Source organism: Chanos chanos, chromosome 12 (genome assembly GCF_902362185.1).
Source record: "Chanos chanos chromosome 12, fChaCha1.1, whole genome shotgun sequence".
Taxonomy (NCBI): Eukaryota; Metazoa; Chordata; class Actinopteri; order Gonorynchiformes; family Chanidae; genus Chanos; species Chanos chanos.
In genome coordinates, this window is record NC_044506.1 from 17,034,182 (window position 1) to 17,057,954 (window position 23,773).

The window sequence follows — 23,773 nt, forward strand, 5'->3', positions numbered from 1 at the left end:
ATAATCAAGCAGCAGAAAGAAGTGGATGATAGCTTGGATGTCCTCAGAAAGGAGAGAAATGACCTGGAGAAGATGAGGGCTGAAGCTGAGCCACTAAGAGTCCAAACTGAAGAAGACGTAAGGGCAACGCTAAAGGGTGAGGGAGAAATTGACATCCGGAAGGCTGAGACTGAGGTGGACAAACAAAAGTTACAGGATGAGTGGAAAGACCTGGAGCAGAGCAAGGTGGACATAGCCAGAGACGCTGAGCATTTGAAAGACCTCTTGGATGAGACCACCAGGGAGAGAGAGAAAGTGCAGGAACTGGCAGTCCAAATTGAAAAGGATAAGGAGAAAATTGAGAGTGTAATTGAGGAGACAAAGAAGGAAAAGGAGGACTTGCAACAGTTCAGGCTTGAGCTACAAAGGCAGAAAGAAGAGATTGAGAGGGATAAAGAGGCCCTTGAACAGGAGAGAAAGCAGATGAATGAGAAATGGGCTGAATTAGAGAGAGGAAGGGATGAACTGGACTTGCATGTTGCAAAACAAAGGGAAGAAGATGAGCACCAGATGGAAGCCATAGGAAAAGCAAGAGAGTCTCTGGAAAAGATCGGGGCGGAAACACTGACGGAAAAAAAGGAAGATGACAAAGAAATCAAAAGCTTGAAGCTGGAGAAGGAGCAGCTAGAATCCTTACTGGCAGATCCTGAAAAGCAGCTTAAAGAAATGGAAGAGTGGCATCACATGATAGGCGCTGAGAGGACCCTGCTGGACGAGAGGAAGGCAGAAATAATGAAGCAGCAAGAAGAGGTGGATGATAGTTTGGAAGTCATGAGGAATGAGAGAAATGATCTTGAGAAGATGAGAGCTGAGGCTAATGCAGCATGGAGCCAGCTGGAGCAGAGAAAGGCAGAAATAATCAAGCAGCAGAAAGAAGTGGATGATAACTTGGAGAACCTCAGAAAGGAGAGAAATGACCTGGAGAAGATGAGGGCTGAAGCTGAGCCACTAAGAGTCCAAACTGAAGAAGACGTAAGGGCAACGCTAAAGCGTGAGAGAGAAGAAATCGACATTTTGAAGGCTGAGACTGAGGTGGACAAACAAAAGTTACAGGATGAGTGGAAAGACCTGGAGGAGACCAAAGTGGACATATCCAGAGACGCTGAGCATTTGAAAGACCTCTTGGATGAGACCACCAGGGAGAGAGAGAAAGTGCAGGAACTGGCAGTCCAAACTGAAAAGGATAAGGAAAAAATTGAGAGAGTGATAACAGAGACAAAGAAGGAAAAGGAGGACTTGCAAAAGCTTAGGCTTGAGCTACAAAGGCAGAAAGAAGAGATTGAGAGTGATAAAGAGGCCCTTGAACAGGAGAGAAGGCAAATGAATGAGAAATGGGCTGAATTAGAGAGAGGAAGGGATGAACTGGACTTGCATGTTGCAAAACAAAGGGAAGAAGATGAGCACCAGATGGAAGCCATAGGAAAAGCAAGAGAGTCTCTGGAAAAGATCAGGACGGAAACACTGACAGAAAAACAGGAGGTTGAAAAAGACATCAAAAGCCTGAAGCTGGAAAAGGAGCATCTGGAAGGCTTACTGGCAGTTCTTGAAAAGCAGCGTAAAGAAAGGGAAGGGTGGCAGCAGATAATAGAAGCTGAGAGGGCCCTGCTGGACGAGAGGAAGGCAGAAATAATGAAGCAGCAAGAAGAGGTGGATGATAGTTTGGAAGTCATGAGGAATGAGAGAAATGATCTTGTGAAGATGAGGGCTGAGGCTGATGCAGCATGGAGCCAGCTGGAGCAGAGAAAGGCAGAAATAATCAAGCAGCAGAAAGAAGTGGATGACAGCTTGGAGAACCTCAGAAAGGAGAGAAATGACCTGGAGAAGATGAGGGCTGAAGCTGAGCCACTAAGAGTCCAAACTGAAGAAGACGTAAGGGCAACGCTAAAGCGTGAGAGAGAAGAAATCGACATTTTGAAGGCTCAGACTGAGGTGGACAAACAAAAGTTACAGGATGAGTGGAAAGACCTGGAGGAGACCAAGGCAGACATAGCCAGAGACGCTGAGCATTTGAAAGACCTCTTGGATGAGACCACCAGGGAGAGAGAGAAAGTGCAGGAACTGGCAGTCCAAATTGAAAAGGATAAGGAGGAAATTGAGAGTGTAATTGAGGAGACAAAGAAGGAAAAGGAGGACTTGCAAAAGTTCAGGCTTGAGCTACAAAGGCAGAAAGAAGAGACTGAGAGTGATAAAGAGGCCCTTGAACAGGAGAGAAGGCAAATGAATGAGAAATGGGCTGAATTAGAGAGAGGAAGGGATGAACTGGACTTGCATGTTGCAAAACAAAGGAAAGAAGATGAGCACCAGATGGAAGCCATAGGAAAAGCAAGAGAGTCTCTGGAAAAGATCAGGACGGAAACACTGACAGAAAAACAGGAGGTTGAAAAAGACATCAAAAGCCTGAAGCTGGAAAAGGAGCATCTGGAAGGCTTACTGGCAGTTCTTGAAAAGCAGCGTAAAGAAAAGGAAGGGTGGCAGCAGATAATAGAAGCTGAGAGGGCCCTGCTGGACGAGAGGAAGGCAGAAATAATGAAGCAGCAAGAAGAGGTGGATGATAGTTTGGAAGTAATGAGAACTGAGAGAAATGATCTTGTGAAGATGAGGGCTGAGGCTGATGCAGAATGGAGCCTGCTGGAGCAAAGAAAGGCAGAAATAATCAAGCAGCAGAAAGAGATGGATTACAGCTTGGAAGACCTCAGAAAGGAGAGGAATGACCTGGAGAGGATGAGGGCTGAAGCAGATGCAGAATGGAGCCTGCTGGAACAGAGAAAGGCAGAAATAATCAAGCAGCAGAAAGAAGTGGATGACAGCTTGGAGAACCTCAGAAAGGAGAGAAATGACCTGGAGAAGATGAGGGCTGAAGCTGAGCCACTAAGAGTCCAAACTGAAGAAGACGTAAGGGCAACGCTAAAGCGTGAGAGAGAAGAAATCGACATTTTGAAGGCTCAGACTGAGGTGGACAAACAAAAGTTACAGGATGAGTGGAAAGACCTGGAGGAGACCAAGGCAGACATAGCCAGAGACGCTGAGCATTTGAAAGACCTCTTGGATGAGACCACCAGGGAGAGAGAGAAAGTGCAGGAACTGGCAGTCCAAATTGAAAAGGATAAGGAGGAAATTGAGAGTGTAATTGAGGAGACAAAGAAGGAAAAGGAGGACTTGCAAAAGTTCAGGCTTGAGCTACAAAGGCAGAAAGAAGAGACTGAGAGTGATAAAGAGGCCCTTGAACAGGAGAGAAGGCAAATGAATGAGAAATGGGCTGAATTAGAGAGAGGAAGGGATGAACTGGACTTGCATGTTGCAAAACAAAGGAAAGAAGATGAGCACCAGATGGAAGCCATAGGAAAAGCAAGAGAGTCTCTGGAAAAGATCAGGACAGAAACACTGACAGAAAAACAGGAGGTTGAAAAAGACATCAAAAGCCTGAAGCTGGAAAAGGAGCATCTGGAAGGCTTACTGGCAGTTCTTGAAAAGCAGCGTAAAGAAAAGGAAGGGTGGCAGCAGATAATAGAAGCTGAGAGGGCCCTGCTGGACGAGAGGAAGGCAGAAATAATGAAGCAGCAAGAAGAGGTGGATGATAGTTTGGAAGTAATGAGAACTGAGAGAAATGATCTTGTGAAGATGAGGGCTGAGGCTGATGCAGAATGGAGCCTGCTGGAGCAAAGAAAGGCAGAAATAATCAAGCAGCAGAAAGAGATGGATTACAGCTTGGAAGACCTCAGAAAGGAGAGGAATGACCTGGAGAGGATGAGGGCTGAAGCAGATGCAGAATGGAGCCTGCTGGAACAGAGAAAGGCAGAAATAATCAAGCAGCAGAAAGAAGTGGATGATAGCTTGGATGTCCTCAGAAAGGAGAGAAATGACCTAGAGAAGATGAGGGCTGAAGCTGAGCCACTAAGAGTCCAAACTGAAGAAGACGTAAGGGCAACGCTAAAGGGTGAGGGAGAAATTGACATCCGGAAGGCTGAGACTGAGGTGGACAAACAAAAGTTACAGGATGAGTGGAAAGACCTGGAGGAGACCAAGGTGGACATAGCCAGAGACGCTGAGCATTTGAAAGACCTCTTGGATGAGACCACCAGGGAGAGAGAGAAAGTGCAGGAACTGGCAGTCCAAATTGAAAAGGATAAGGAGGAAATTGAGAGTGTAATTGAGGAGACAAAGAAGGAAAAGGAGGACTTGCAACAGTTCAGGCTTGAGCTACAAAGGCAGAAAGAAGAGATTGAGAGGGATAAAGAGGCCCTTGAACAGGAGAGAAAGCAGATGAATGAGAAATGGGCTGAATTAGAGAGAAGAAGGGATGAACTGGACTTGCATGTTGGAAAACAAAGGGAAGAAGATGAGCACCAGATGGAAGCCATAGGAAAAGCAAGAGAGTCTCTGGAAAAGATCGGGGCGGAAACACTGACGGAAAAAAAGGAAGATGACAAAGAAATCAAAAGCTTGAAGCTGGAGAAGGAGCAGCTAGAATCCTTACTGGCAGATCCTGAAAAGCAGCTTAAAGAAATGGAAGAGTGGCATCAGATGATAGGCGCTGAGAGGACCCTGCTGGATGAGAGGAAGGCAGAAATAATGAAGCAGCAAGAAGAGGTGGATGATAGTTTGGAAGTCATGAGGAATGAGAGAAATGATCTTGAGAAGATGAGGGCTGAGGCTGATGCAGAATGGAGCCAGCTGGAGCAAAGAAAGGAAGAAATAATCAAGCAGCAGAAAGAAGTGGATGACAGCTTGGAGAACCTCAGAAAGGAGAGAAATGACCTGGAGAAGATGAGGGCTGAAGCTGAGCCAATAAGAGTCCAAACTGAAGAAGACGTAAGGGCAACGCTAAAGGGTGAGGGAGAAATTGACATCCGGAAGGCTGAGACTGAGGTCGACAAACAAAAGTTACAGGATGAGTGGAAAGACCTGGAGCAGAGCAAGGTGGACATAGCCAGAGACGCTGAGCATTTGAAAGACCTCTTGGATAAGACCACCAGGGAGAGAGAGAAAGTGCAGGAACTGGCAGTCCAAATTGAAAAGGATAAGGAGAAAATTGATAGTGTAATTGAGGAGACAAAGAAGGAAAAGGAGGACTTGCAACAGTTCAGGCTTGAGCTACAAAGGCAGAAAGAAGAGATTGAGAGGGATAAAGAGGCCCTTGAACAGGAGAGAAAGCAGATGAATGAGAAATGGGCTGAATTAGAGAGAGGAAGGGATGAACTGGACTTGCATGTTGCAAAACAAAGGGAAGAAGATGAGCACCAGATGGAAGCCATAGGAATAGCAAGAGAGTCTCTGGAAAAGATCGGGACGGAAACACTGACAGAAAAACAGGAGGTTGAAAAAGACATCAAAAGCCTGAAGCTGGAAAAGGAGCATCTGGAAGGCTTACTGGCAGTTCTTGAAAAGCAGCGTAAAGAAAAGGAAGGGTGGCAGCAGATAATAGAAGCTGAGAGGGCCCTGCTGGACGAGAGGAAGGCAGAAATAATGAAGCAGCAAGAAGAGGTGGATGATAGTTTGGAAGTCATGAGGAATGAGAGAAATGATCTTGAGAAGATGAGGGCTGAGGCTAATGCAGCATGGAGCCAGCTGGAGCAGAGAAAGGCAGAAATAATCAAGCAGCAGAAAGAAGTGGATGATAACTTGGAGAACCTCAGAAAGGAGAGAAATGACCTGGAGAAGATGAGGGCTGAAGCTGAGCCACTAAGAGTCCAAACTGAAGAAGACGTAAGGGCAACGCTAAAGCGTGAGAGAGAAGAAATCGACATTTTGAAGGCTGAGACTGAGGTGGACAAACAAAAGTTACAGGATGAGTGGAAAGACCTGGAGGAGACCAAAGTGGACATATCCAGAGACGCTGAGCATTTGAAAGACCTCTTGGATGAGACCACCAGGGAGAGAGAGAAAGTGCAGGAACTGGCAGTCCAAACTGAAAAGGATAAGGAGAAAATTGAGAGAGTGATAACTAGAGACAAAGAAGGAAAAGGAGGACTTGCAAAAGTTCAGACTTGAGCTCCAAAGGCAGAAAGAAGAGATTGAGAGTGATAAAGAGGCCCTTGAACAGGAGAGAAGGCAAATGAATGAGAAATGGGCTGAATTAGAGAGAGGAAGGGATGAACTGGACTTGCATGTTGCAAAACAAAGGGAAGAAGATGAGCACCAGATGGAAGCCATAGGAATAGCAAGAGAGTCTCTGGAAAAGATCAGGACGGAAACACTGACAGAAAAACAGGAGGTTGAAAAAGACATCAAAAGCCTGAAGCTGGAAAAGGAGCATCTGGAAGGCTTACTGGCAGTTCTTGAAAAGCAGCGTAAAGAAAGGGAAGGGTGGCAGCAGATAATAGAAGCTGAGAGGGCCCTGCTGGACGAGAGGAAGGCAGAAATAATGAAGCAGCAAGAAGAGGTGGATGATAGTTTGGAAGTCATGAGGAATGAGAGAAATGATCTTGTGAAGATGAGGGCTGAGGCTGATGCAGCATGGAGCCAGCTGGAGCAGAGAAAGGCAGAAATAATCAAGCAGCAGAAAGAAGTGGATGATAGCTTGGATGTCCTCAGAAAGGAGAGAAATGACCTGGAGAAGATGAGGGCTGAAGCTGAGCCACTAAGAGTCCAAACTGAAGAAGACGTAAGGGCAACGCTAAAGGGTGAGGGAGAAATTGACATCCGGAAGGCTGAGACTGAGGTGGACAAACAAAAGTTACAGGATGAGTGGAAAGACCTGGAGGAGACCAAAGTGGACATATCCAGAGACGCTGAGCATTTGAAAGACCTCTTGGATGAGACCACCAGGGAGAGAGAGAAAGTGCAGGAACTGGCAGTCCAAATTGAAAAGGATAAGGAGGAAATTGAGAGAGTAATTGAGGAGACAAAGAAGGAAAAGGAGGACTTGCAACAGTTCAGGCTTGAGCTACAAAGGCAGAAAGAAGAGACTGAGAGTGATAAAGAGGCCCTTGAACAGGAGAGAAAGCAGATGAATGAGAAATGGGCTGAATTAGAGAGAGGAAAGGATGAACTGGACTTGCATGTTGCAAAACAAAGGGAAGAAGATGAGCACCAGATGGAAGCCATAGGAAAAGCAAGAGAGTCTCTGGAAAAGATCAGGACGGAAACACTGACGGAAAAACAGGAGGTTGAAAAAGAAATCAAAAGCCTGAAGCTGGAGAAGGAGCAGCTAGAATCCTTACTGGCAGATCCTTGAAAAGCAGCTTAAAGAAATGGAAGAGTGGCAGCAGATAATAGAAGCTGAGAGGGCCCTGCTGGACGAGAGGAAGGCAGAAATAATCAAGCAGCAAGAAGAGGTGGATGATAGTTTGGAAGTAATGAGAAATGAGAGAAATGATCTTGAGAAGATGAGGGCTGAGGCTGATGCAGCATGGAGCCAGCTGGAACAGAGAAAGGCAGAAATAATCAAGCAGCAGAAAGAAGTGGATGACAGCTTGGAGAACCTCAGAAAGGAGAGGAATGACCTGGAGAAGATGAGGGCTGAAGCTGAGCCACTAAGAGTCCAAACTGAAGAAGATGTAAGGGCAACGCTAAAGCGTGAGAGAGAAGAAATCGACATTCTGAAGGCTGAGACTGAGGTGGACAAACAAAAGTTACAGGATGAGTGGAAAGACCTGGAGGAGACCAAATTGGAAATAGCCAGAGATGCTGAATATTTGAAGAAGGTCTTGGATGAAACCACAAGGGAGAGAGAGAGAGTGCAGGAAATGACAGTCCAAGTTCAAAAGCAAAAGGATGAGCTGAGGATGAAGGCAGAGGAATTAGAAATGATAAGTGACAATTTGACCAGTGAGCAACAGGAAATGGAGAAACATAAAGCCGAAATAAACAGAGAGAGACTGGTGCTTGACCAGCTTGCCCTAGACACTCAACATAGAGAAAATGAGATTGATTTCCAGAGAGAACTTTTGCAGAAGGACCGGGAGGCACTGAATTTTGTTACAACTGAAATCCAAATGCAAAAGCAGCAGATTCAGAACTACGAAAAAGATTTAGAGAGTTTGAGAGCTATACTGAAAGAGAAAGAAAGTGAGGGAGTGTGTGTCCACACTTACATAGCAGACACAGTCAATGCTGAGACTCAAACATCAATATTGGATGTAAACCAAACCCAAGACAGAGAACCTTTACAACTAGAAGACCAAACAGGGCTAACAAGCGAAAAGAAATGGGAGAGAGAGATGACGGATGAAATGCAGGGGAAGAAAAAAAGTATGGGAACACAGACAGAACAGGTGTCAGTAAAAATAATGAAAGAGGAACTGGACAAGATGATGACTACTCTGCAACGAGATCAAAGAGAGGTTGAATACATCAAGAAAACAATTGAGAGAGAGAGGGAGGAGCTAGAGAATATGAGACAAGATCTGAACAGATCACAAGAACAGACAGACCTCACCAAAGAAAACTTGGAAAATGAGCGGCGGGAACTTGAACTAGCCAAAATTAATATGCAGCAATGGAAAAAAATTGAAACTGAGGGAAGAGACAAACAAGCTACAGAAGAAAAGGACAAAACCCAGCATGATAAAGAAGTGGTGCAGGAAGCTGTTATACCACTTGAAACTGAATATGTTAAGAGCCTTAAGAAAACATTAACCGAGAGAGAGGAACTGGAGAAATTACGAGCTAATTTACAAAGAGACCTGAGAGAGATAGAGAACATGAGGTTAATCATAGAAAGAGAGAGGGATGAGTTGGAAACAGTAAAGGCTGAAATAAAGAAAAGCAGAGAGAACACGGAGAGCATCACGCAGGAGACAACAGAGTGTGAGAAAGAGAGGGAGAAGCTGGAGCTTCTAAAAATAGAGTGCCAAGACAAACGGAGGGAGTTGCAGCAGGTTAATGCAGACATACAAAAACAAAGGGAGATTATGAAAAACATGAGAGATGAAACAGAATCAAAGATGAGAAGCCAAAGGCAAAGCAGAGAACATGAATTTGAAGTCACACAGAGTTATGAAGTGGAGTATCAGGATGTTTCCATACAGTGTCATTGGAAAGATCTAGATTATGTGATGGAAGTTGCAACAAAGAAGGAGGATGATATACGCAAGGTAGAGACTGAGATGAAACCAGAGATGGTCGATTCTCAGACTTGGTATGAAATCACAGAATTTAAAAGAGATGTAGGCACCCAGTCAGACTGGACAGATATTGAAGAGCAAAGAGACCTTCCTGAAAAAAGTGAGAGGGTGAATATTGGTGATAAGGAAGAGATTGAACAAATAAAACAAAGAATTCAAGAGATGAAGGAAGAATTAGAGAAGAGACTGGATGACATTCACCATAAGGAGATGGAAAGAGCTGGAATACAGAAAGAAAAGATAGAACTGGAGCTGCAAAAGGCTGAGATGGAGAAGTATAATAAAGAGCTTTTACAAGAACGAGACAGTGACAAAAAGACACTCATGGAGAGAGACAGAGAGATTCAACTATTAAAGGAATATATGCTGATGGAGATTGAAAGATTGAAGACCAAAGGGAAAGAAACAGTTACACAACATGAGAAAAGGGTGGAGCATCTCATTGGGGAAATATCTCAAAAGACCTCAAGATTCAGGGAGATGTCAGACAAAGCTGTTCAAACAGTGAGGGAAGAGACAAGGCAAGAGCAAGTGGCAGCTCAGAGGATCCATGTATCAGAAGGAGCCGAAAGGACAGACAGTGTGGAGCATACTAGCTCTGCTTTGGATATCGTTGTTCAGTATGAAGAAGAGAGAGTACAAGAAGAGGTGGCAAGGGGAGCAGTGGTCAGTTCTGCCTCAAGTAGGAGAGGAGTACTGCACTGGATCAGGCGATGCTGCCTTTGCTGTTGCCCGAGGAAAGTCGAGGAGGAGGAGGAAGAGGACAATCAACAAGCTTAAAAAAGACACGCAGATGAAAAGCAAAAGCAAAATTGACTACATGTTTACTAAGTCATGCACTTTAGTCATCACCATCGATCTTTTCTACTCATCTGTTTTTGAACCGGGATTTGAGACAAATTCACTTTTGTCAAAATACAGAACATAATGTAATTTCAATTTTTATGGTGTTTACACTACTTTATTCTATGTAACTCTATAACACTATAGGTGGTGTGGTTTGTTTATTTGTTTTTAAATCTTTTATTTTCACATACGGGATATCAAGCTTTTGTGTAATAGTGATAGGAAGAGTAACAGAAATAGGAAGCACAGGAATTACATTAAGAAAAAAACAAACTTCAAGACAACTTTTTGTCGTCTTACCTTTTGGTGTGTTTGTTGTGACATTTACAACACAAAATACAAACATAAATTTGTGTATTTTTGTTTCAAGCAGATCGACCGACTTCAAATAAATACTCCCTTTTCTTTTCTTTTTTTTTTAAAGAATTGTTTTTGCTTGGGTATGTTGTTTTCTCTAGTTTCTAAACAGCATTATTTGGGGAGCAAAGAAATTACACACTGACGTGATGTGCTCACTCTCTTAATGCTGTCACGATTTGGCTAACAGTTGTTTTTCTCTTTTTGTTGTTGTTGTTATCTCATATATATTGCAAAATGCAACAGATGTAAGTCCCCCACCCTTTTGCTACCCCGTGTGACTCCCTGACGTTTCGCTACCTATGTTGTTGCGGGAAGAGTTAGGTGAATAGCGCTCTCCTCAAAGAGTGTTACGTCACTTGACAAAACCACGCAACTCGTAGTGTGGAGGATGCAGTGGCTGGCTTCACATGCTTCGGAGGAAGCACGTGCTAGCCCCACTCGTTGACCGCGCGGACGTTACAGAACCGGGGAGAAATAAGAGGCGAGGGGGCAGTCTTAGTAACGAGATAACATGGTCTTCTAACTAGTTATCGATTGGATGATCCATTTCATGGTATTAAATTCATAACTAAATCATTCGGAAAATATTTGGAAATTTAAGAAAAGCACTCGCAAAGATTTGTTATTTATAACGAATTTATGTATTTGTTTATGTATCATTTATTATATATATCGAATTTATGTATTTGTTGCAATTGTGAACGCTGTCTTCAATTTTGCAATCTTAATAGACTTCACAAAAAATGGATTTATTTTTAAAATATATATTTTACCAATTATATGTTTAAAATAAAACATTATGCTCCATTTAAAACTTATTTTCAACCTTGTCTCAATACATGTGATGCTTTTCTGAGTTTGAAGAGAAGTGGACTCATTGCTTGACTAATTGATTGATTCACTGATTTACCAACAAGTGTTGGTGAGAAAATGAAATAACACGATCCCAGTAGCTGGCGGTCTTTTGTCTCATGAGTGCCAGATTCTGCATTCCTTTTGAATTCACGAAACTACTACACAGTGAGACTTTAAACATTGAAAACAAACAGAACTCAAAGGGAGAATACAGTCAAAAGCATGTAAAATCTGACAGCTTGATGAGCATTAGTTGGCACAGATTGCCATTCTACAGTGCTATTCAGCTTTTTCTTATGTCAAAGAGGGTAATGTAATTGAAACTATGGCTCTGTGGTCAAAGAGGAAGGCTTCACTGTGTCTCTCTAGGCCCTTCTTCAATGATTTCACAATGCACATGTTACTCAATCAACCCAATCGTAACGTCACGTTATAAAAAGAAAAGTGTCGCTTTTATCTCTCGATTTGCATCATTTATTCACATACAGGTGTCTCAGGAGAAAAACAATGAAGAACTAATGTGTGTCCCTCACAAAACAAAAACAACAACAACAAAAAAAACTATGAAATGTCAAAAAACCCAACATGACACAATGAGTAACTGAAATGAGAGCACAAACGCAAAAAAAAAAAAAAACAACAACTCAGGAGCACATTCATGAGTCCACTGTTTACACATAAAATTAGATTTTAGCGCTGACCAACCAGAACCCAGCATGCCATAAAGTCATACTACAGACATTCAAGCCTCAAGGCAGTCAAAGAGAATGATCACCACAACAGAGAAAAAATGACAATGATCCAGAAACTGAGAAAATGGCTTAGTTGGGGGGCGGGGAGAACTATTAAGACAAAAGAGGTCCAAAAATAGGATGTGAAGCATAGAGGAAAATTAAGGTTAAAATAGAGAAGCAGAGTAATACAACAAAAAAACAATTTGACAATGCAGTGAAGAGAAACTATACAGGTAGTAAAAATTAAACAAGTAACATTCATTACTTTGCAAACAACAATCTGTTAATTAGGTTCTCATTTAAAACCATTTTAAATTATTATTTTTTTTTATACATAACAAGCAACCATGAAAGAAATGACGGAGATATACAGATCACCCGAGTTTGCAAACCGTTCCCTCAAGTTTAACTCCTATGGCTAACCCAAGTTCCAAGTGTCCCACCCCCCATTTAAAATGTTAAGTTAGTAGACCTTTTCCATAATGTTTTGCAACAGCACTGAGGCTTAACTCTGGCCAGTCACCCTTTAGATGTCTGTGTGTCAGAAGTCAAATTAATGTTATGTAATTACTGATGGTGAATTAGTATTACACAGTTGGTTCTATGTCGGTGGTTGAAAGTGATGAAATATTCTTCATGAAATGAAATGAAGAAGTGAGTAGAGAGAGAAGCCAGTATAGTGATAAGGTTTCCAAACTGGTACCATCTGGAGTGATACACACAAGAGAAAATTTCATCCCAAATCTGTTCTCCCGAATCTGTTAATGGTTAGTACTTTAAAAAAATTCCCCACATCTCCAAATTTGGTGCTTTAGACCACATTATGAAACTTGAAATGCGCTACCAACTCTAATCTAGAAATGTGAACTAATTTAAAAGTGCTCAAACCCTGAAGATTTTAGCTCTTGCTTGCTAAATATGGCACAATTATTAGCAGCCATTCAAATTTGGAAAAAAAAAAGAACAAAGCATGGTGGCAAACATGAATGGTTCATTTGTTTGGTTTATTTGAATAATAAGTTTACTATTCTTTTCAAATGCATCAAGTCAAAATTGTTTCAGCTTTAAGCAGAAGCACCCACGAGAGGGAGGTTGGGTTGGGTTGGGAGGGGGAGGGGGCGGGGGCAGCAGCCGCGCACTGTGACATGAGCGTGCAGAACGGTGTGGCACAAGTCACTCCAGCCGGCACCAGTTCAGACCCACTATCACCACAGGCTGCCGGAGCTGCCAGTTCTCTCTCTCTCTTTCTCGAGATAACACTGGAACTGTATTCACTGTATGGTCATTAGCTACCTACGATAAACAGCCCCATTACTGACTCACTTACTAACACACACACGCACACACACACACACACACACAATAAGAGACAGAGTGTGTGTAAGTGTACGGGCATATGTGTGTGAGAAAGAGAAATGGAGAGAGGGTTTAAGATTTTAAACAGTTATGGGAATGTAATGCTTTAGTTAGTAATTCTCCCTAAACAAGACTTGAAGAGTTCTGATGCTCACTTTTGTGAGCACGTATCAGTATGTGTGCGAGTGTGTGTTTCTGTTGTATGTCCAGTATAGTATCAGAATAATTGGTATTAATTTATTAATATTGCTGTTTATATGAATTTACAGAGGCATGAGATGGCAATGTTTATGTTGCATGTTCACAGTATGTACAAGTCAATGTTCATGCCTGTGTATATGCTTGAGTGTGTGTGTGTGTGTGTGTGTGTGTGCATGCGCACGCACATGTCTATGTTTATGTGATAAGGGATGCTCATGGCTGTTTCCTGTTGGGGGGAGAAGTGGCAGGTCAGAGGTGAGAGGTCAGTGTCTAAGGGTCACAGTGAGGCCAGAATGAGGTCAGATTCGGGGCAACTGCTTCTCAATGAATTCCCTCACAGCAGCCATCTCCTGCAAAGCAGATGGAAACAGTGATCAATAACCATCAATTAACAATTAACACATACATTTATTTTCTATACTTTTACATATCATTGAACACCTATGTCATCAAATATCTACTGGGGGTCTCTAAGCAACAAACTTCCTCAAATTTACAATGCAGTGAGCATCTCTGGTTTATATCACTAGAGCAACACGAATGCCAACAAGATAGAAATACACGATATTGTCCTGGCATACCTGAGGGCAGGAGCTATGCATGAGGCCTGGGTAGGTGCGGAAGGTGATTTTCTGTGGGGAGACGATGGTCTTGAGCTTTTCTGCCGTCATGGCTCCGTACTGAACTGGGATCATTGGATCCATCTCCCCGTGACACTGCAGAATGGATATATCCCGGTTTCCACTGGCGCTCGCTGCCTGGTGGGCCAAAGCACAGTGTCAGGCATGAGAGAGAGAGAGAGAGAGAGAGAGAGAGAGTGTGTGTGTGTGAAAACGATGACGAACAGAACACACCAATTTATCAGTTTCACCCACCAATCCTCTAATGGACTGAGTCAAAGGTGTTACTGCTGGACTAAAACAACGATATTTTTAGTCCTCTGACTTTCCAGGTCTGGAAACGAGAGAGACGCTAACTCTGAGCCCCATTAAGAACACAAGAAAACTTAAGACACTGTGACACTGGCAGCAGGTTTTTTTTTAACTACATAGAAGTTGAGAAGAAAATACGACAACAACAACAACAAAAAAAACCCAGAAAACAAAAACAAAATGAGGAGCTTCTTAGGCACATTCAAATAATGCCAGTCATAATACTTTTAATCCAACACACACACACACACACACACAGCAGACTTGTGAAGTGGACTTGTGAACTGTACCTGTGGGAAGGTCTTGTGAAGCGGTAACCAACAACTAAGCGCAACCACACCGGCAAGCTGTTGCTGGCTAGTGAGAGCAGTGTATAGAGAGAGAGCTCCACCCTAAAAGTCAAAAATCAAGGAATCAAAAACAACCAAACAAACCAAAAAAAAAACAAAAAAAACACAGGCCACACCAGTGTTTCTCAATCAGTTCTTTTAGCTCTGGTTCCTTTCAGCTTTTGTGTTCAACTTGATTCAACTGATTCGATGAATCATCCGATTACTCCATCAGATGGGTTGGAGTAGGGCTATAAAACAATGCTAAGGGAAGGACAGGATGCAGGAACTGGGTGGGTGCGATGCAAACTCAAACAATTCAGACATCTGAAAATGCGATTAAATACTCATCCAAGCCCAGTAACCACATCCAACTCTCACCTGAGAAAAGCCACCGAGAAGAATACGATTGGTCGGAATCCCATTCTTTGCCTCATGGTCAATGATGGCCTTGACTAAAGAAAACAGTCAAAAGTCATACAACAAGTCATATCGTTTTAGACAAAGTTGTACAATCCTTGTTGCACTGAGCCACAAAGCAAGTAAGCTTTTGCTTCGACCAAATTCTGACCAAATCAAAACGAACTTAATTCAGCAAGTGTGAACAGCAGAGTCGGTGTACTGGATTAAAAGCAAAGTTCAACCTTGATGTCTTATGGACCTTTCGTGACCAATGCCTTGTTGTAATAACAATGCTGCAGTCATTTTTGTGTTATGTTATTTGAGTAGACCAATATTTACCAATGTTATTCGCTAAATCTGGTAAATATAAATTACACTGGCTGTCAAAGTGAAAATATCTTTGCACCCTGTCTTTAAGACCAATGGCAAAAGATTCACTTCACCTTCTGTGAGAACGGATGAGTAAGGGTATCAACACGACTACATGTCACACACATCAGGCTGTTTTATTTGAGACGATTTAAAAATAGTTTAATTGGAAATCTATAGGTTAGACGATTCACACCATTAATGGCACATTAAATCAGTTTGGTGAAAAATTCCAAAATCTAAAAAGACATATGATCCTAAAACTATTTTAGGTACTTTGGGCAAGCATAGAAGTAAAAGTTTTAATCAAGCCCATTTGTCAGAAAGGGTGAGCTACCCCTTTAAGGCTGGAGTAAAAGCCTGCATACGAAAGCTAAAGCATCTGTGATAGCTAATCTCTTCCACTTGACACATCGTTTCTGAATCATTCTTTTACTCACTGTTCTCGGCTGCTCTCTTGATCCCTGCTTCGTCCTCTGGAGATTCTGGGCTTAATCCCATCAGGTCAAACCTGAACAGAAGTCGAGAAATGTTAATATAATAAACATAGAGACAACCTCATATGGAGATATACTTAGGTTTCAGGTAGAGTAAATAAAGACCATATAATGTTTTAAATGTAGTACATTCAAGCTGTCTGTGTAGTGGAGCTTCTTCACAGAAAAGGACACTCACCATGAGGGCATGCTCATTTTCATATTGAGAGTTACAGGGATTCTAGGGCTGTGGAAAGAGGCATGGTTTCAACATCACACATAAATGGTCTCGACCATTAACAAGAGCTCATCCCTACTTAATTAACACACATACAAAAGAAAATAACAAGAAAAACTGACGGATGTTCTTTTCTGAATAAGTGACGCTGCTGTGGTTGTCAGTAGCGAAAGGAGATTTGCAGACAGACTTACGCATGGGGGCAAATGTACTTGACGTGAGGCAGTCGGATTGATGTCATTGCATCTGCCCAGCCATGCCTGTTTCAAAAAAAAAAAAAAAATGGAAAAACTGACGTGAGACACAACTTGACGTGGCAGTATGATGCAATAACAGACAAATGCAGAAGTACCCTCACCCTGTGTCTCCCAGCCCATGGAGGAATATCACCTGTGGTGAAAGAGGACGGTACAGATTTTCAGATTACAGCTGATATCAAACCATCATATGAACAAAATCCTATGAGACCAAAACTGGGGATGAGAACAAATTTGAAAGACTCCGGGCCACCAAATCCTGAACCATTCGGATGTCCTAAAATCGGCTAAAAAGCCGTTCTTTACGCTACTCTTCTCTTTCTGGTAAAAGGAATTTGTTTTAAACTGAGCAGCCAATGAAGACAAAAAGTGCTACTGCTAGAAATGTAGTTTAGGATTGTGAACGGTGCGGAGTAACGTGTGGGAATGTCCGGATTGGTCTCTCACCGCAGCTGTCTCCTTCTCCGTCCCAGACACCGTCACAGCCTCGGCAAGCAGCGGCACAGACATATTGTTGCCACACATACACTGTAAGGGGGTGCTTAAAAATAGGACAACAGACCGGTCAATGGGCGTTTACATTATGCGCGTTAATAATGTATGGCTACTACGTATCGGTTCAGCAGAAGCATTAACAGAGCATGGCACTTGTTCTGTAACACAATTACTTAAGGTTCACTGTACTCAGCAAGTTCAAGTCAGCAAAAACATTTACGCAGTTCAAGTAATTAGGCCTATCTGTGCTACTGCACTAGTCTGTGCTATTACACTAGTCCGTGCTCTTACACTACACTTATTTTGCTAATGATATTAGTCTTACAACTAATATTATCAGCAAAATAATGTCCAGGTAGACATACTTTACAGCTTCACGAGAGAAATATTGTCTTCAGGCACACAGGCGCCTATACTTCATAAGACATAAACAAAAGGGTAAAGTCACAGAGGAAATACACAGTTAATGTGTAAGCCTGAGAGATTATCCATTAGATCTGTATTAAGGCCAACCAATCACAAATGGGACTAGTGACTAACGTGTCTGATCCATCTATACACGTCTTGTGTGTGTATTAGAGTGAAGCAAGGAGAGAATATCTAAGTGGAAGGACATCAGTATAAATTGTCTGATCCAACAGGTTTGTCCCAGTCTGTGCATTCATTTTGAAAATGTTGGGGGGAAAAAAATGAATTAGCGGCTTTTACCCTGTCATAAGCACCATTCGGTAGTCTGCGCCAAATGAATGCAAGATCACATTATTGTTAAAGAAAAAAAGTCACCTCAGCTTAAGCTCACGTTAATGAATAACCTTCCGCTCATTTCAAAGGAATGACAAGCAGATACATGTTAGAGAACATTTTTGGTTTTAGTCCCTAAAGCGAAAGCATTACTAAGAAGGCTTCCATTAGTTCCACATGCTTTTCATTTCCTTTTACTCGTGGCAGCACAAGGAATACCTCGTTGTCTCTTAAAAGGATGGGAAAATTACACCAATTTAATGGTCAGAACTCTGCCTACAATTCCTCCGGGCCACACAAACAAATGATGTCTATGAACAGCTTCGGTGACAACATCACGAGTTTCCTTCTGACTCGCATTACAGCACCCATGTCGAATGTCGGATGGTCGCTTCCCCCTCAGCTTTAATAGTTACCTTAGCTGTATTATCTGTTTTTTAAAATCACATCACTGCTTTCATTTTCGTCAATGTTATAAGTGATAGGTTATTTTGGAACAGAGACGAAAGGAAAGAGCAACAAGACCCGAAACAATGCAAGTCAAGGCGGAAAAAATGTGCCGCAATAAGCGGAAATAACAACTAGCACAACTAATACATTTGTGAGAGACAAATCCTTCACAAAATGAATCTAGCTAATAATTATAAGTAACCGAGCATGCCTGTTGGACTGCTACGATCAAAGGGCATGCGCCACTAAAGCTAGCTACCACAATGGGCACTCGGCTTAAAGATACGCCAAAGTGTGGCAGTATGACAATGGCCACTGCACCAACCGTCAATGGATGGCTAACGACGTTCCTCTTTAAGCACCACTAAAAAATGACACGCACAAATTCTTACATTACAACGACAGATAAATTCAAACTGAGTGGAAGAGGGGGTGGGGATGAGAAAAAAACAATAGGGATGAAGCAGCTTATCTCAGTTTAGCGAGCTAGTGGAATTCAGGACAGTTTAAGTGCCTCACGAAAAGCCGATACATTGTTTTTAACAGTGAATACGCAAGCTACATCCACACAACTAGCCAGCTTAATCCCGTTTCGCCAGCTACCCATTCTCACAATGAACCCAAAGCCTCATAGAGGAACCTGTATTGTCTCCCTAGCCTCGTTGCAACTCTACTCTTTCATATTTTAGGGCCCAGATTAAAACAGTAGACGGAATGGGCAATTCATGTACGCTTGGTAACCAAGCTGATTTCACCGGCACAGTTTACGTCCGTTTAGGTCGGAGAAAAGCAATATTATAAACGGCGGCCCGCTGGTATAAATTCATACACTCACCGCTTGCTATCCCAGGTCACAACGGAACTTCCGCTGCTTCTGCCGAGTAGGGGCGGGGATTCATGCTAGTGATGTCATTTCTTCCACACCCTTCCTCACTGTTGCTGCGTACTCCCTTCCTCCAACTCTCATATTGCAATGCAAATAGTTTATGATCAAACTCTTTCATAACGAGTACCTGCCGAGGCAATGTGCTCCCTAAAATGTGTACCGTGCTGTGACGTGTAACTGATGTCTCCGTTGGACCGTGTTTGAAAAAACGTGCACATTTTTTTCATTTAGTTCACTTGTTTTGCCTATTCTCTCAAAAGAAACACCACACAAACGCCACCACACCACGCATCTTCACGTGTTGCCGCAGAGGACTGCACTCTGACATTTCATTAATAATGCAACGAAGAGGTGAACCCAAAAGACAACGTGTCAAGAATACCCTGCCCGCGGAGCGGTAGTAACCGCGTTTGTCATCATTTGTGTAGTCGTAGTTAAGCAACTGTGCAGTTTTACATGTATCATCAGCAACTCGCATTTACCAAAATTAGCTGTTATTAGCGAGAATTCACACAACTTCAGGAAACTCTGAAAATACAGTTTTGCGGACACGTTGTGCAAAACAAGTCCAGCAGATGGCGCACAATATTCCTTCATGTGTTTAAAACAGCACGTCTTACATTTCATCACCACACTGTGTCTCATCCTCTCGTACATATTCATGTTATCACCAAAAAAAAAAAGAATTTTGTGTCACTTTTACCCAGTAAAGAAATAAAATATCATTTTAATGTCCACACTTTTATTGTCATACATTAAGTGTTACAGCTGGACAAAAATCCCGATAAACTTCATCAACACGCCATACAACTTTCTGGACTTTCGATCCATTTTGGGGTTTTTTTTTTTTTCTTTCTCACTCTTCGTGTCACCTTGATGCAGTGAAACCTCAAAGATTTCTTGGCTCACTTCTCATTTAAACTGCAGAGCAGCCCGTGTCTCCTCCCACCTCTCTCCCATTTGTCATGAGATAAAGTGGGTCTGTGGAGTGATGGTCTCCACTTTGTGATCAGCTGGGTTTGCCGCAGCCTCGTAGTTGCAGATTGTCACCTCATGCCTGTGAGCCTGAGAGCAAAGGAGGAGGACGGCATAAATTCATTAACCTACATCAATTCATTAATGCTACGGTGGAAGAGTTCTGTCTCCGAGCAGAAACAAGACTAAAATGTTGTAAGGATGATATATGATTGTATATGATTCCCATTGGAATATGGTATATGATTCCCATTGGAAACCCTTAATACAGCTATAAACTGATATCTTTTTAAGCAGACTGCTTGGAAATGTAATGTCATATCGAATGGGTGGGGCCAGACGTTCGAAAGGTCTTTACTGATTGTGCTCTGCTGAAAACAAGGCAAAACATGTGCTGTTATCTGGAAAAACAGATGAGCAGGTGATGCAAATAAAAGACCATAACAGAAAAATACTCTCACGCCAAAATTGGCTCCATTCCAAAATGTTATATTCTGGACTTCTTCCAACACTAGCACACTCAAACATTAAAATCTGCATCTTTTAAAGCCTGCATTTACAGGACGTTTTTTGGGTATATAACCAGCTTTTGAGTGTGGGTAGTCTTCTGTCATTGCCACTGAAAATATAATAAGTCAAATAATCCACATAACAACAGCCCAATAGGGATAATACAATAACAAAATGCTAGAAACAAACATGGAAAACATGGAGCTCCACAACTAGGAGCAAGAGACAGAGTAAGTAGCAAGCAAGAGAAGATCTGGGTAAAGCACAGCAAATGTGCACAGTCATCTGAAGGTAGCTATTTGTGGGATTAACGATTTGAAGTTGCCTTCCTAAAGCCTGTTCACAGACTATTCTAGAGCCCAGACATAACAGCAAGAGGCTGCCTCGCCACTTCTTCGGCAATGAACTTCTGCACACAGGCAGCACCTTGGGTGGGAATGTTGCAAGGCTGCGTCTGGACCGACATTTGGTTAAATGTTTCGGGACATACGGGGGTGATAAAAATCACAGCTGAGTTTTGAAAAAAACCTGGAAGAGGTCTTTCTATCACTTTCCAAATTCACAGATACCAAGGGAAGACACTATAGCATTGGGATCTCTCTCTGGCTTCAATCAATATTTTAGGTGCAACCTTCTGTGTCTGCTGCAGCCTGTTTAATTGCTTGCTGTGTTAAAGAGCTGCTATTCCGTGGTGTATTTATTACAAAAGAATGAACCAATTTATGTTCATCTATCTCGAGTTAAGCAGAGAGAGAAGCTAGGCCTTTTAAGAAAAATCTGCACATAACAGACATGTAAGCAAACCAATCAGTTTGCTCCCATAGATTTCAAGCAAATTTAACAATTTGAATGGCTTTACAGGGAAAATGTAATGCTGAAAACTGTGCTGTGAAGGGAGATGAAAATCACCATTTTCTGAAGCTTCACACTCAACCTGACCAAAAACATCTACATTATCACAGTTCTGGATGATCTGATTCCTGTCACTCACCTCTGTGTATTCTCCACGTAGCCCAATGTAATATACTCGTGTGGATTCCGCCCCAAAGTTCCGTGACACATGAATGGACAGGTGTTGGACATTCGAAAAACGAGCAATCCTGGCAAACATTTGTGCAGTATGTTGTAAGTAAGAAAGTCTTGATGACGTTATCCATGACAGACAGAAAATTCTGGTAAATTCGCTCTTACTTTGTTGGGTACTCCAAATCAGCCAGTGGGTCTCTGTTTAGACGGAACGCTTGGTCTGGCTCTCTGCTTGTATCATCGAATGACATGTGAGGTATGTTCTTGAACCTGCATGCAGAAAATGACTGAGAAAATTACGAAGACTCTAACTGTGATTATTGGAGCTACGGATATTCCATTTAAAGACTACAGTTCTCTGATTGGGAAATCGGCTAAAGCTTCCACTCTGTTCCACGCACGTCCCCACTATCCACATTCACAGCAATGTGTACAGCATAAACTATTGTCCTTAATCGTCAAAGTTTCTGTACCTGTTTGAGTTAATATGAAAATCAATGAGGCCTACAGACCAAATCATTCTTGATAGCTCTTTCCTTGGGGAGGATTCAGTGTTCACTCACAGTCTCATCTCTGCAGGGTGTGACTCATCATCTTCCCCAGAGATGATAATTCCTTTTAGCTTCACGCTACCAGTGAACCTGAAAAAGAACCACTCAATTAGGGAGTCTCAGACATAACATTTTAAAAATGACAGGGAGCAATGCCTAAAACGAGTGGAAGAAATGCAGTTGTAACTAAGGGAGAAGATGGAGGTGAACAGAGAGATTCAGACAAGACTGCATGCATGCAAGTGACTCGCATGATAAAAGAGACAATCTCACGGTATGTTGAACAGAAGCTCTTCATCAGCATCACTCTCAACAAACTGAAAGAGAGACAAAAACAACAAGCATTACTCTCTTTTTTGTTAACCATGAGTCGTTTCTACAGCTTGCAAAGCAGGTCAGAACAAATTCGCTAGCCGCTGACATGACAGAAATGCGAATGTGATCTTTTCCTAAAACATGGGTACCACCTCTGACGAAGCCACAGTTAGGGAGATGTTATTTTTCGTTATTCTCAAAAGCATTTAAAAATGTCCTCTTATGCCATAGTTACAGGTATACTGCAGAAGACTTACAAACCATAGGACGTATGGTGTGTTAGAGTTCTGCAGTATCTCTATAACTTTAAGCATAGGTTGTCATATGCTACAAAAAAGAAAGAAAGAAGAAAAAGAATCTTCGGACATCGAAGAAGCTGTTGTAGTAAATGCTCAATGTTAGAAAATACCTTTTCTCGGTCTGTGCGTTGATCCCAAGGTTTAAAAACGAGTTTGCCATCTCCGTCTCGGCTTTCATTTAAGCACTGTAGCTTTTCTAAGTCAATGCGTCGATACAGCCCATATTCCAGGCCCCGTTCAGCGGGTTCGTGTTCGTGCTCGCAACAACCATGACTGTGTCCGCCCCCGTGGCCATGGCCGTGCCCTGACATAGTCAAAACTTCGAGAAGTACGTTTACTTAAAAGAGAAGACAGGTCAAAAGTTTCTATGCATATGCTTCTGAAACCTTCCGCACCCTGCAACACATTGCATACATTTGATCTGCGAAGTTTAAATCACGTGTGACCTATTCACCAATAAGACATTAGCAGATCGGCAATTGGAGAGTAGTTGGTATGAAACCAAAATACTGCCTTGGACTTTGATTCGCCTGCATGCAACTGCATATACCCAATAATAAGCAGAGCTTATAGTCGCCCCATTTAGACGCAATAAAAACCCAGCAGTGTGATTGGTTTGCTCACAAATAGCTTTCAGGCTATATTACGCCTCCCAGTGGTGGAGAAATGGACGAGTAGGCTTGTAGTGAGTAGTCACTGTGGATCTATTCCAACAGTGGATATGTTGTCCACTGTAAAACAACACTGCATCATATTCATTCATAGTTGGATAGCTGGATACACTTACTCTTCGTCGCGATTTTGATGTTTCATTTTCTGTCTTCCACATTCGTAAATCATAACCACATTATCAGTACGTGCAGTAATTAGCTATTAGATAAACCCTTGTCTTCGATGTGTAACCCGATGCCAAAAAATGACGTGCTTCGTAATTCAATACGTAATGACAGTGGAGGCCTCTGAACCGCACAGATGGTTCGTATAGAGGTTAATTGTCTGACAGAGTTTGTAAATATGATGAAGTCACAGTGAAATTGTGGAATACAAGTAACTGATATTCTCTGAC

General features: G+C 42.3%; 4 protein-coding genes across 4 annotated transcripts in view; 2 read left to right on the forward strand and 2 right to left on the reverse strand.

Moving 5' to 3' along the window:
- Window positions 1-6,027, forward strand: part of si:ch211-250g4.3 (titin homolog) — a 33,496-nt gene extending 27,469 nt beyond the window's left edge. Inside the window, exon 6 of the mRNA XM_030788537.1 lies at window positions 1-6,027. This exon is cut by the window's left edge and continues 3,636 nt beyond it. Coding sequence (XP_030644397.1) covers window positions 1-6,027 — 6,027 coding nt within the window.
- A 1,104-nt stretch (window positions 6,028-7,131) lies between these two features.
- Window positions 7,132-11,023, forward strand: LOC115825604 (trichohyalin-like). The gene has a single exon (XM_030789389.1). The coding sequence runs from the start codon at window positions 7,230-7,232 to the stop codon at window positions 9,882-9,884; it is 2,655 nt and encodes an 884-aa protein (XP_030645249.1). The 5' UTR covers window positions 7,132-7,229; the 3' UTR covers window positions 9,885-11,023.
- Window positions 11,024-12,884: 1,861 nt separating this feature from the next.
- lypla2 (lysophospholipase 2) lies at window positions 12,885-19,002 on the reverse strand. Its single transcript, XM_030789296.1, has 10 exons — window positions 18,981-19,002; window positions 16,907-17,000; window positions 16,561-16,592; window positions 16,397-16,462; window positions 16,164-16,211; window positions 15,929-15,999; window positions 15,099-15,172; window positions 14,679-14,780; window positions 14,038-14,214; window positions 12,885-13,806 (listed from the first exon to the last, which is right to left on the reverse strand). Exons 2-10 carry the CDS (start codon window positions 16,982-16,984, stop codon window positions 13,756-13,758), a joined length of 699 nt encoding a protein of 232 aa, XP_030645156.1. The 5' UTR covers window positions 16,985-17,000; window positions 18,981-19,002; the 3' UTR covers window positions 12,885-13,755.
- A 762-nt stretch (window positions 19,003-19,764) lies between these two features.
- pithd1 (PITH (C-terminal proteasome-interacting domain of thioredoxin-like) domain containing 1) lies at window positions 19,765-23,127 on the reverse strand. The gene is made up of 6 exons (XM_030789225.1): window positions 22,818-23,127; window positions 22,367-22,410; window positions 22,106-22,183; window positions 21,708-21,812; window positions 21,508-21,616; window positions 19,765-20,096 (listed from the first exon to the last, which is right to left on the reverse strand). The coding sequence occupies exons 1-6, from the start codon at window positions 23,016-23,018 to the stop codon at window positions 19,995-19,997; spliced, it is 639 nt and encodes a 212-aa protein (XP_030645085.1). The 5' UTR covers window positions 23,019-23,127; the 3' UTR covers window positions 19,765-19,994.
- Between the last annotated feature and the right edge of the window lie 646 nt (window positions 23,128-23,773).

Bases quoted from the DNA above. Each gene is read 5' to 3' on its own strand.
- LOC115825604 (XM_030789389.1), top strand. From the start codon at position 7,230: ATGGAAGAGTGGCAGCAGATAATAGAAGCTGAGAGGGCCCTGCTGGAC.
- lypla2 (XM_030789296.1), bottom strand. From the start codon at position 16,984: ATGTGTGGCAACAATATGTCTGTGCCGCTGCTTGCCGAGGCTGTGACG. The intron at 16,593-16,906 runs GTGAGAGACCAA...CTTTCACCACAG, and splicing joins CGGAGAAGGAGACAGCTGCG to GTGATATTCCTCCATGGGCT. The intron at 16,463-16,560 runs GTGAGGGTACTT...TTTTTGAAACAG, and splicing joins CATGGGCTGGGAGACACAGG to GCATGGCTGGGCAGATGCAA.
- pithd1 (XM_030789225.1), bottom strand. From the start codon at position 23,018: ATGTCAGGGCACGGCCATGGCCACGGGGGCGGACACAGTCATGGTTGT. The intron at 22,184-22,366 runs GTGAGATTGTCT...GTTCTTTTTCAG, and splicing joins GAGCTTCTGTTCAACATACC to GTTCACTGGTAGCGTGAAGC. The intron at 21,617-21,707 runs GTAAGAGCGAAT...AATGTTTGCCAG, and splicing joins GATTTGGAGTACCCAACAAA to GATTGCTCGTTTTTCGAATG.